This window comes from Phoenix dactylifera, chromosome 1 (assembly GCF_051530095.1).
Source record: "Phoenix dactylifera cultivar Ajwa chromosome 1, Ajwa_hap1_PhDact_Kaust_v1.1, whole genome shotgun sequence".
Taxonomy (NCBI): Eukaryota; Viridiplantae; Streptophyta; class Magnoliopsida; order Arecales; family Arecaceae; genus Phoenix; species Phoenix dactylifera.
This window is the reverse complement of record NC_143190.1, coordinates 51,612,308-51,625,762: the sequence shown is the minus strand read 5'-3', so window position 1 is coordinate 51,625,762 and position 13,455 is coordinate 51,612,308. Positions and strand designations below refer to the sequence as shown.

Genomic DNA, 13,455 nt, shown 5'->3' with positions numbered 1-13,455 from the left:
CAAAATGTCACCTGTCTATACTGTAATTCTAAACAAAAAAAAATGGACGGTTCTTTTTGAGCAAAAACAAATACCTTGTTTAGCAAATGCATATAGTTGTCAATCCCCTTGAAAACAAAGCACCAAAATCCAAAAGCTCATTTGTCTCTAAGAGAACGTTTGGCACCGAAATTGAAATTTGCGTTGGAAGGACAAACCCGGGAACAAACGGCGACGGGCTCGCGTCAACCACAATTATCACACCGGACACAGGCATTGGTTCGAAGGAAAAACGCGTTAAACGAGAGCCACGAGGCATGAAGAAAGTGGAACGGTTCACACCGACACTTGATCAAAACGGGACAGCGAAGACACGTTATCACCGAAGCTAAAAGATAAAAAAAAATATTAATAAAAGCTTGTTGACCAATCTTGGAGCTGCTGAGAGATGAGAGCGTGGCTGTTGGTTCCTGTTTTTTTTTGCTGAAAGGTTATTGGTTCCTGTTTTTTTTTTGCTGAAAGGTTATTGGTTCCTGTTTGAAATTTAATTTTGAAACCTTCTCCAAGAGGATCGGATCCAAGTTATGTTGACCAAGCTATATAGACAAATATGTGGTTGACTTAGACTTCTAGGACGACCACGTAGCGGATAAATGGCTAAACCTGGCTGTCGACGAACATGAGATCGTAAGACAGTAGGGAGAGAAAAAAAGGAGAAATGGAAAGTTCTAGGAGAGGGCTGGTTCATCTTGGAAGTCCAAACATGAGATCATAAACAAAGACATCTGGAAATTTGATCTAAAAATTCTAGACAAGGAAAAACACCAGCAAGGTCGACACAGAAGACATTAACTTCAACATGCTGTGGTCAGCTGGCGATAGCTTGTGGACATACAGTTATTATGATAAAAAATGGGAATCGGAAATTAAAATGACACCACCATCTACAAACCAAGCAACTAAACAAGAGGTAGCAAAAAGGGAACCCGCAGAATTAGAATCCTTTTAGACATCTCTAAATTTCTTTTAGAATTTCCTCAAAAGGTATTTAGAATAATTTCAGATATCAAAGGCCTGACGAATGCCTGCCGGATGATGCCATGATGATCACAAGCAAGGGTAGGACTGGGACAGCATTTTGACGATGGAATGGCCACCTCGGATCTCTCCATGGCAAGGAATCTGGAGTCCTGAGGTAAACAGATTCAGATTTATCTTAGCTTGAGAAATCCCAAAAACTTTTATGAACAATATGCAAAAACTCTATCCTCATTGTTCAAGAGACCACAGAAGCCGCCATGTTGCAATTCCCCTAAAGATGAGCCAAAAATCCATCAAGACCCATACACTCGCAACAGACTGACACCCCATGCCAGAACATTTTGGAGAGCACAAGAACCACCAATTACCTGAGGAAAGCAGCTGAGCAGGATTATAAAAACAACATCAGATATGAAGATTGCCGCATCCCCTTATCTTTCGGGTTCACTAGTTCAGCTGTCTAGGCACCATACTGCTGGAGGATCACGATTCACGAGTATCATATTTGCATTGGGTCCGTTCTACCTTGATCACTTCGAAGCAGAGAACAGCAACCATAACAAAGATAGCATGCTGATTTGATAACATCCTGTTCTTCAGATTCCAAATGATTCTTAAAGTTTGTCAAACCATGAATCAAAGTCATCTACAGGTTTTGAGCCTGAGGGAGAATGAGAAGGAGCATGCATCGATGATGTTGTTCCCTGCTTTTCTGGGCAAGCCATGTGCTTCTGTTCCTTAAGGGAAAAGGAGGTTTCTGCAAGCAAATCATCGATTGCATCATCAAGAGTTGCATCTCTAGCCACTTGGCTCGAGGAATTGGAGTTGCCTGGGGGTTCTGAACCCAAAAGTGACTGAAAAGAAAGGTTTGTTGGGGACAGTGCTCCCTCATTTGGTGGGCAAACTGTATACTTCTGGTCTTTCAGAGACAGGGAGGTTTCCGCAAGCAAATCATCGATTGCATCAGCAAGAGATGTACCAGCATTGCCTGAGGAATTAGGATCTTGACCAACAGATAGTGGACTCATATGGACTGACGAATTAAATGTTGCATCATGAGAAGTTGATGCATCCTTGGTGATTCCATCTGAATGGGAGCTAGAAAGACTGGTTTCACTCAATGAGTTGAGAAGCATGTCAAGCTCTTCTGCCGCTGCTGCAGCTTCAAACCTGGAAGTTCTGTTCTGTTTCAAGTCTGGAACAGTATGCTTGCTAAGCTGCAGTATGGATCCCTGAACTTCTCGCCTGCCAGACAGCTCCACAGGTGTTGAATCATTAATTGGATCAAACTTGGTAGCCTGTTCTGTAGAGGATTGGGTTTGACATTTCTCCACCACTGCTTCACGTGTGATTCCATGAACATTACAAGAGTTCCAATGATCAATTTGGCCATCTGCAGACTTTTCTAACCCCGTATTACCATCAAATCCTCCCAGAGACAAACTGTACTTATGTTCACTCATTGTTGATGCTTCTGATTGCTCATATATCTGGTTCGCTTTCAACTCATTAATATGCTGCAGCAACAAACGATAAGAGTATCACAAAGCATGACTTAAAACAATCATTTTTCTGGAAAGGCAAAAAAAAGGACATATTACATATGCAGTCACTAATGACAGATGCTTCCAGTAATACCAAACCATAAACCAATTGAAACCATATATCCTGCCACTGATATTTGTCCGTTTTGGGCCATTGGAAAGCATTGGTGAAAAACTGGTGTTTAAGAATTTTAGTTGCTGCAAATCACAGCTTAATATCAGTCTACCATGTTAGGTCTCTGGTATGATGCAGCTCCCATAAGAGTGCACCAGTGCATACACATCATTTATTGATAAGTCGACCTATATCAGCTAACTGACTAAGATGACCAGCAGCATAACAACATCAGTAACTCAACCATTTCCTACTTACCAAAGCATGAATACTATAAACAAAATGATGCCAATCAATATTGCAAAACATGCATATTACACATCTCAGCATCTGACAAATCACTCTGATTAGATATATGGTTGCGACCTGCTTTTAATCTGGTATCTACAAAATATAACTAGCATGCTAATGTTGAAAAAATTGGGTTTCTGAAATGACAAAACTAATCACCAACACACTTCAAACAGAAATGGTCATGGTTAAACTGCCTTGTCCCAAGTGTTGCCATGTAATTTACGTGCTTTCCATAAGGGGTACTCATCATAGCCTTCAACCATCCAAGAAAAAACAGCACATACTGTTTATTAGATTGAAATGTTACCCTATATAAAAGAAAACTGATGAATTAATCATGTTTATTGGAAAGTACCTTATTTATTTGTTTGAAGCAACAATGCCTATTAATTATTATATTAACGAAATAAAGTGATTAATCAACTTTAAATTGAGATAATAATTCAGCAATTACTTAGAGAATACATTCTGCATGCCTTTTGCAATTTACAAAATCTTTATAATTTTTATAACTTGCTTGAGCTCTTGGGAATAGCCAGATTCATACTTACATGCACATCCAACAGATCTTCAAGCTCCAACTTGACATATGATGTCTGTATCTTTTATGACACAACTCAGGTCCTCATTTCAAGAAACTAAATGCAAAATCTTTTATTGTGAACCCCATTGTCAACATTCACTTCACGATCAAGGAAAATACAGTTCACGCATCTATAGCAACACTCACTACCACCTTTGTTTTCAGGATTCCTCAGGCAAGTTGATGCAACAAAAGTCACCAATATTTGGGTGCAATCAGCTCTACATGGATAATGCACTATGGACAACTGCAATATTAGTGTTGGGTTGAATCCAGCTTCTCTTTTATAGGCTGCCTTTTTAAAGGTTCCTAAAACCAGTCATCTAAATGATGAGAAGGGCATTATTGCTCCATAGTGAATAGTTACACAGAACCACAAACATGAAAAATCATGAATGATTAATCCACATGCACTACCAGCCTGGAAAGGTTAGGTTACAAATAAACAACTTAAAAACAGATGCATAATGCAGAATATATACAATGTTAAGGCTTGAAACTAAAATTGATAGCAAAAAGCCTACTAAATTGACAATTATGCATACCAGCTCTTCAGGTAATAAATCTTCTTCAATAAATAGCCTCTGCGAAAGCTTTAGTTTTGATAATTGTGCAGCAAGTGCATGCAAATCCATGGAGAGAAAATTCGCCTGACAATATCACATCACATATATTTAAAAGACAGAACTCAAAGGCAAAACAGAAATCAATTGCAATGAGGAGTGGATCCAGGATTTTCCTTCAGGAAGCCAACAAATACATCATAAACATAACATCTATTGAATAGTATAATTATTCCAAGTTTTTCACAGATAGAAAAAATGTATAGTTGCATACAAATTGAATTTGTGATCAGTATCAACTTCCATACCAAACCCAAAGTTAATTCGAGCATCACATTCATTTGAATTTGAGATTGGCACTGAGTTTAGATTTGCACTGATATTTTGCTGGGAGGTTGAAATTAATATACTTGAATTCAATCAATATTTATAATGAACTACTTATAGGTTAAACCATATAATGATCATCAAGAACTGATATTATTTGATGATTAGATATAATTCCAAAATATCAAAAGATTTTAGGTCCAAAATTAATATAAACATTGTAAATTAATTCAATCCATGATAAGAACGGTTAATAATACAATGTAAGTGATTAATTGCATACCTATGCATATTGACCCTATTGGGCATATACATTTCAGAGTTAGAAAAAGAAGCACACTGGTTGAAGTAAAACAAATACTTGCATCTATGAACACTACTTGCCCAAAACTATGCAGTTGTATAAAATATATATATGTATGTATATATGTATATGATTCAGATTATAACCAAATAATGGTAAAATATTAAAAGATCACCATGTTGCAGTAATCTTGTGTTCGCCAAACAGAACTTTGAAGTAGAGGATGACCTTATCTGTATGTATGTATGTATGTATGTATATGATTCAGATTATAACCAACATAATGGTAAAATATTTAAAGATCACCATGTTGCAGTAATATTGTGTTCACCAATCAGAACTTTGAGGTAGAGGATGACCTTCTCTCCAGTAGGAGTGGCAATAATCACCGCCTGTTGGGTATCCAACCTTGACAGGATAGGTCTTACCTGACCCATTTAGAATCGTGAGTGTGTATTTAAAGTAAAACCCGTAATGGGTTCAGGAGGAGACAGGTAATGGAATACCAATCCCAAACCTGACCCAAGGTATTTACTAAAATACCTTTTTTTAATTGTTTGCTTTTCTTAGTTTAAGGTTACATTTTATTCTCTAAAGAATAATATTTCTATTTATTGTTTGTATTATTGTTCAAATTTGGTTTGTTATGTTCTGTCTTAGAATCTTAGTTTGTTTAGTATATGTGAGGTATTAGTTTAATTTTACATTCTTTTTCGTTGTTTGATTTGTATGATGAAAAAAGATGATTTTGCAGTTTTACTCGTCCCAACCTGTCCCCCCCCCCCCCCCCCCCCCCCGCGAAGGCAGGTATAGGTCAAGAACAGGTATGTCATTCCCCCATTGTATGGCTAGTGTGGGTAATGACATACCTGGCCCATACCCACCCTATTGCCATCCTTAATCTCTAGTCAAAATAAGGCAATCTCATATGTAATAGTATATTCTTAGGGGATCTCGTATATAATAATAATAATATAACAATTGTTAATGAGACCTAGGCGGGGTTGGCTTCCAAGTCAGAAGTTATGACATAAATGATGGTAGCACCTTGATTTCTTTTGTCTCTCTATGATATTGGAACACCTTTCTCCCTATGAGTTTTCAAAGTATGTGAAAGGCCTGAATAGGTAGCTGAGGTACAGTCCCAATTGCAAAAGGTTTCTAATAGTATAAATGGTTTTCTCCTTCCTTTCATTGGGAAAAAAGTTACGGACTTATGGCTAATGGATGGGCGAAGGAAGGGGTTGTGCGTGAATAGAAAATGATGGCCACAAGGTTTAGTATATTGGTAGGTAAAATTAATTTAAAATTTGAGTTGATAGTAGTATGCAACATATGAAAATTAACCCTAGAAAAAACTCTAAAAATCTCGGACTCATTAATTTTATTAGGACCATAGATATCTAGATTCTTATCTCGCATGCATTAATTCTAAGAGAGGCCAAACACATACTGAGATCTTGATAGCTCAGATTGAAAGTGGGATGCCATGGACCATGCATCGCTGTAAGGAGAGGGAGGAATAGTGCTACTTACATAAGATATTCTCAATTCCTTTTTTTTTTTTCTTATGGAGGTTACTGCCATTGCACCACACTCACCCCCTCCCCTAAAGGATGCACTTTTCCCGCCGCTTGCAACAGAAAGGTAAATCATGATTCTGCAACATGAACACCCTACTTTCTTCATCCAGGATTAACAGTAACATTGGCATCCTTTAGTCATGTGCCACAATAATTGGAAGAAACGGTATGTAAAAAGCTCATTGGTATTTGATAGCAGAAAAGCTACAAAAAAGATTTCAGGATGTTGTGAGGGAGAAGATAGTAGAACTTTCAACTGTTTTTTGATGGATGAATTAACACATGGTATGAATATATAGCAAAGAAGAGAGCCCTAGGCAGATCGTGTATGTATAGAGAAAAAAAAAGATCCAGTTATGGTTATGGAAGAATCAGTTAAGTGCATGTGGGAAATGCTTTATTAAATCAAAAACTAAAAGATTATTTTCAGACAGGCAATGGTATAATCAACCTTTCTAATGTTTTTCTGTAGATAATAGAATAAATGAAGAGCATATGATGTAAAAGCTAAAAGTCTTAACTCTTAACACTTCATAGGCATCTTGTGAGTAACTAGTTATAAATACATGCCATCGATATACTAATACCTCGCAACTTGATGTGGGGTCATCATCGACAATAAAATTGTCATCTGCACACCAAGATAAGAGGCTCTCTCCCCTGACAGAAAGCATAGAGCTTATTCCCTGTATAAAATCTAGAGAAAACAAAAGTCAACATCCACTATTGGATTGACAAAAAAAAACTTGAAATAAGCAGATATTAGAAAATATCATAGTATTAATTTTTTATTAGGAGCTAAGAAACAGATGACTAACACAATTGCAAAAGACCCACCATGGATACAGTTATGTGCAGCAAAATGCCAGACAGCCAACTGCCCAAGTATAAATTATAATCTTGTTCAGGATGTCAGAGCTCTGTTTAAGGAGGTTGACATGAATTGATTAATAGATTCAGCTATGCTCATTTGAATTAAAATGTAATGTTCAGCCCACATTATGTGTATACATACACACACATATATCTATGTATACGTATATACATGGATACATACACACACATATAGCTGGACTTGGTTACGCTCATATGGATTTCCACTTAGATCCAGTCAGATCTATAAAATGAAGGTCCTAAATAAATGATCCGAGCTACTGGATGTGATCTATTACCTCTACATTGCTTACACACCAAAAATATATAATTTGGAGACCCCTAGACTACGCATCAAGCGATCAAAAAACAAAGATAGTTTTATTTTATTTATATTGTCCAATTTTTTGACCACTTGATATAATTTATATGTATATGGTTATTTGGCAGATAGCAAACTGTGATCTGCCAAGTTTCCATGAAAGTCCAATACCAAAATAAGTGCAAATTCTCTTGCACTCAAATTGAGATTATGCCAAAGTTCCAAAACAAATGGCTGTAAACAAGCAGCAAGCATGGCTTTCTTAGAAAGACTATTTACATACAGAAACTATGCTTTTTTGTGCACCACTGATTAATAAATCAAATTTAATTAATAAATGGCAGGGACGGGGATACACCGAATCTTCTTAGTGGAGACAATGTCCGAATGTCTGCACCTAATGGTGCCTATATGGTTCAAGTTTATTCTATTTCTTTTTTCTTCTCATTTTTCTTTATAGAAAAAATCAAGTTTGGTGATTCCCATATTTCCATGTGATAAGAAGCTTAACTTAGTCTAATTGGGGTTTTATCCAAAACTCTAATTTAAGTGACCAAGTAGTGCTATTAGCAAATCCCTTTTATATCCTAATGGAAATGTGCCAAGAATATGCCCAAGCATGCGCTAACCACCCTCTTCTTATCTATTAAATTGGCTTTGTAGAAGCAAAGCTTGGAGCAAGTCTCTTATTCTATAGCTTCTTTTTGCTGATATGATGTTGGGGAAGGTTCTTGCCACCATTTCTGGAGGGTAGGTATCTGGTGTTTGTATATGATGTCTTGACTTCTGCCTACACTAAAAAGAGATTCTCATGCATGGTATGCCGAACTAGGCCGAACTGCACAGTTCACCCTGTACCGAACTAAACCGACGCAACATCAGCACAATTTGGCCCATTTTTTTTGAAAAAAGCTCCAAACCGCTCCGCACCAGTTCGAACCACTTGGTTCCCCCCCCCCACCCGGCCGCCTCTCCTTCAATATCTCAAAAAGCTTGAATTTATGGTCTGCCCAACCGGGGTGAACTACCCGATTCACCCCGTACCGAAGCAGTATCGTGCTGAAGCGATAGTTGACTGGTACGGATCCCAGTAGCAGTTCAACTAACCTTGTTCCCGAGTGTTCAGTTCCAACTCCAATGAGGCCACAATTTGGAGCTTAATGCAACCATCTTCTAGTCTTGAAGCTGAGGAATTTCCTTGGCATATAAGAGCCACAGAACAATCTTATCCTAAGACACATTATTCACTGGTTTTCTTCTTCCCACGACATATTTTTTGCTACAATCATTTGTGCTGGCTATCCTTCTGCTTTCTTCTTCAGCAACAGGACTCAAGATGTTGCTGTTGGTTAGAAGTTAAAACTTGTAGAGTCATGCCTTTTGTAATGGTTTAGTAATGCTTTTCCTTTTCTCTCTTTATTATCGTGGAGGGATTCTAAGTTAAGAAGATGTTGAGGACTTTTAGGTCGAAGTTGAAATTCATAGTTGATAATCATGATGATTATTTTTTGGAACAATGGGACTTTAGTGGTCTAAAGCAAAGTAGAAAATGCTAATGGAAGGCTTTTATCCAACATTTCATTCATAGAAAGTTCAAAAAGATTAGTCAGGCAACTTTGATCATGTATGAAAATCAAAATCGAAACACAAGAAGCTTGAAGAATATCCAAAAAAAAGTGGTTCTAGATAGTAAGTGATAAAGGGTATAAACTAATTACCATAAGAAATCTATAGCGATATGACAAGAGGTTGGTCTGGGCAATGAAAGATGGTGATTGGAAAGGTTGGGCAACAAAGAGGCAAGGAGATTTAAGGGATTAATATTATATGGGATAATCAGAAGGTAAGCACTTCCTACTAAAATCTTCACATTTCCTTTCTCCCCTAATAAAGTATACAAGCAAACTTGAGAACATCAAATAGACGGAGCCATTGATCATTCCAAGTATAATCTTTGTGACAATTCCCTCATGTTGATTCATTTATGAAACATTAAATCACTATTTGGTGTTCTCAATCTCAGAATAATAAACTTCGGATATTATGAAAGAATGGCTCATCCTTTGGAAGTTATCCTGTTGGAAGAGATTGGCTTGTGAAGGACTGCATTTCCATATAGCATTTTTGTCAAATTTGTCATCATAATATCGTTGGTCCTCAACATCAATCACCAAAAGAATTGTTTAATACTAAGTTTCTGACCAACCATCAGTGTCTAGACAGAAGGTTTTCAAGAACTCCAAACTCAATTTCTAGTTCAGAATTTTTCTAACTTAGCTAATCTATATCGCCCTTCAGACTAAAATATTCATTGTCTAGTCGAACCCGGCTTTAGCAGATTGTACAATGAATAACTTCAAATTCACATCTTCAAAAACCTTTTTCTACATTTTCAATCACAATTCCATAAATAACCCACCTAAACTGTAAACTAATCTACTACTCTCACAACTCACAGAACTTCATAATTTTTTTTTTTCTTTTTGCCAATGTTTTTAAAGAATGCTCTAGCAAATGCGTGACCAAGGGATTGCATAGTCATTTGCAGTATACATGCCGCATTTAGTATTTTTATATATTTAAAAGATAATAAAATACAATAAAAACAATAATAAGAACGGTAATATTATTTGATAGACAAATACAATACTGATAAACCACAACCAACAATTAGTCCTTGCTACATAGTACTTAATACCGAATACCAGTAATAATAACATATTAACATTACCAATGATACATGTATCCAGCCAGCTCGAAACCCATATCCAACCTAACCGTCAATTTGAACCTACATATTTGCAAGAAACTAAATAAGAGTTGGTTGTATATGTGGCCACATAATACTAAGCGGGCTACATATGCGGCTGCACAATGCTAAAGCAGGCCTGTGGCTGCACAATGCGAAACTAGACACATATCGGGCTGCACATTGCTATTGTTGATAATCTTTTTGGCTCATATGTAGCCTGGCCACATATAGCAATAGCATATAGGGAATGGAGTGTGGTTAAGGGATTGCATCCATGTATTCAACTATGTAGACTGCAGTTTAAAACTGCTTATTTCAAATGACTGATGCATTTATATAATCTTTTAATTAAAGCATTCCCTTTATGTTAGAACTATTATTATCATTAAATATAACAACTCAGGCTGGAATTATGACATCAAGTTAAGACCAAAAATACACATTGGGTTGTGTGACTTGTGTCTCTTTTGATATCTTTCCTTTCTTAAACTACACCTCTTCCCAAATTAGCTAGTTTGAGTATCAGGGAAGATGATCATCCACAATAACCATCCGTATGAACCTTGGTGGAAAGTTGTGTTAGATGTACAGCTGTGATAACTGAAATAAATTGGGTCTTATTGAACAATAAGCTATCCATGGATGTTGTAATAGGAAAGTTAGAGGCTCAAACAGAGTAATGCGAGGATGTGTAGATACCTGGGATTTAACCAAGTCCGATATTTTCCAGTGCACCATGAGTTGCACAGGAAAGTTGAGTCTTGCAGGGATCCAGTTTGACAAGGTTTACTTGGCATTTGTAATCATTAAACCTAAGCAGAATTGATTTGATTTCTTAGCCACATATAATAGAATTTGAAAAGGAGTTTCAATTTCAACAACAGAAAAATGAAGAAAGTCAAACTCATTTATATGTCCGCCCAGTGGGAAGTTACTAACACAATCCACACCATACAAATCTTACCTGAATTGGTTTTCAATTCTTCTCAAAAAAGAGATCTAGGAAAGAAGTGAAAGATCTACAGAGCACAAAGAAGAATGTTTGATGCATGAAGCTCAACCCAACTACTCAACAACCAGATAACAATTTGGTAGAGAAGAAAATGTGAACGTAAAGGGGCCAAAAGAAACTCTTTTTACAACAGTCACTCTCCAAACAAAAGGTAGAAGCATCCTGACAATGCAAATGAAGAAAAAGGCAATAACCAACCCGACGTGGGTCTATGATAAGGCCTTCTTCTGAAACACTCTATTTTGAACTCATTCCACATTTTTGACCTTATAGATGGGTCCCTGTCTGTACGTTCTTATACTTTTAGATAGCTAGTACCTATTGAGGGCCTGAAAGGAGTAAGAGCCTTAAAGAAGTCATGACCGGGTGAAATAGCCATGAATGCCAAAATGTCCAAAAAGGCCCAGTGAAATCGTCCTTAAATAATAGCAGAAGAAAAAAAAGTTAAATCTTTTGGCAATCAAAACCTACCTTTCAAAAATAGGACCCTCCTAATAAGATCTTCTAGACATATGGCCAAATAGTGTGGCAGCTTAGAACCATAAATTTCCTTATGCTGTCTAATTCCGATCCAACCAAGGTGAGGAAACTCATAGAAGACATAATGGAAAGAATTAACCGCCTTTCCATCTCTTCAATTTGATATCCAGCGTAAACATTTTGATCAAGAGGAGCATGCAAAGAGATCTTGATTATTTCTTTCACTATGCAGACAAGTTTCCAAAATCCTTCCCAACTATCTATCCAGGCCCGCCAAAAAGAAAGAACATTATAATCGAACATTATGGACAAGCTTCCCTTTCATTTCATATTTACAATCTGGCATCAAACCTATTCACTTTTGTTTTAATTACAAGAGGAATGACACGCACAACCAAAAGATTCCAACTTAGATGTGAAGAGAATGATACCTTCCCAATTCTTGGTTTCAAATTTGATTGCAATTAGAATTTTTTAGGCTTGTTATTGGCAAGATTTATAAGCATTTAAATAAATGAGACATATCTTAACATACACATCTCAAGTTCATGAATCAACAGTTTGGAAATCAGAAGCAGAAATGTGAAGACTTTAAAATATGTTTATTGCCGAGGCACAACCCTCAGATTGCCAAGACTTCATTTTCTATACCAAATTCTTTTCCTTCGGTATGCCATAAAATCTCCATCAGAAATTAAGATAAATAAACAGCCAAACAGCGAGAAAGATGGTTACCCGACGGAAGATCGTCCAACGAAAAGGCGGACTCGGACGTCCCAAGATCGCGATAATCCTGTTGGGACCGAGCTTGATCGACCAAGTACTGGAAGTCCGCGCCCTTACTCTTAGGTCTAATCTCGCCGTCGACCAGTTTAGTTCCGGCAGAGCTCTCGGCTCCATCACCGCTGTCGTCGCCGTCGTCGTAGCGATCCCAGTTGGAGGGGAGATCGCGGGCGCGGGCATGGGCTCGTCGGGGCTTCGCCACTTCTCCTGCTCCGGCGGCAGCGGCGGCGGCCGCGGCCGGGGCGGGCTTCTTCTTCTGGGCGCTCGCGGCGGCAGGCGGCGGGTGGTTCTTCCGGCCCTGCTGGGTGTGCTTTCGCTTCGACTTGGCCAAGGTTTTTGGATCCATTTTCGATTTGATTTCTTCTTTCTTTCCTCTCTTTCTTTGGATCAAAAATTTTGTTCCCCTCTCCTTTTCTTCTTCTTCAGACCGTCATTACTTTCGCGAAGAAAAGAAACATGCTGGATTTTTATTTCACGGGGATTGAAATCGATTAGGGTTTCCCCGGGAAAGGTCGAGGGGCGCATCTTTATTCAGGAAGCGAATTCTGCCGACTTTACTTGAAGTCGGCAAAACCTGTGGGCTTTGCATGGACTCAGGTGCATTTCACCTGATCGAGAGTGTGGATGGGATGGCCGTGAATGATCGATTCAACTCGCATAATTTACAAAAACCTACACGTACAACCAAAAAAATCTTAAAAAACTCTACGCTTCTTATACTTACCTCTAATAATTTATAAAACCTATATTTATAACCAATTAAGTTAATAATATCAATTAAAATCAAAATTATCTTAAGATAAACAGAAGAATATATATCTTTTTCTATATTCTTGGCTGACTATTATATCATTTAAAATTATTTTCATTATTTTGAAGTTTATCTGATATGGCATTTAG

The 13,455-nt window shown here is 37.4% G+C and overlaps 1 protein-coding gene across 2 annotated transcripts; it reads right to left on the bottom strand.

Moving 5' to 3' along the window:
- Window positions 1-952: 952 nt before the first annotated feature.
- LOC103713159 (phosphorelay protein) lies at window positions 953-13,134 on the bottom strand. Of its 2 annotated transcripts, none has more exons than XM_039125542.3 (4): window positions 12,508-13,134; window positions 6,921-7,030; window positions 4,102-4,206; window positions 953-2,537 (listed from the first exon to the last, which is right to left on the bottom strand). In XM_039125542.3, exons 1-4 carry the CDS (start codon window positions 12,899-12,901, stop codon window positions 1,635-1,637), a joined length of 1,512 nt encoding a protein of 503 aa, XP_038981470.3. In that variant the 5' UTR covers window positions 12,902-13,134; the 3' UTR covers window positions 953-1,634. The 2 variants fall into 2 exon arrangements, with proteins under 2 accessions (XP_038981470.3, XP_088561956.2); XM_088705830.2 differs by having other exon boundaries at window positions 6,921-7,019; window positions 12,508-13,133.
- Window positions 13,135-13,455: the final 321 nt, after the last annotated feature.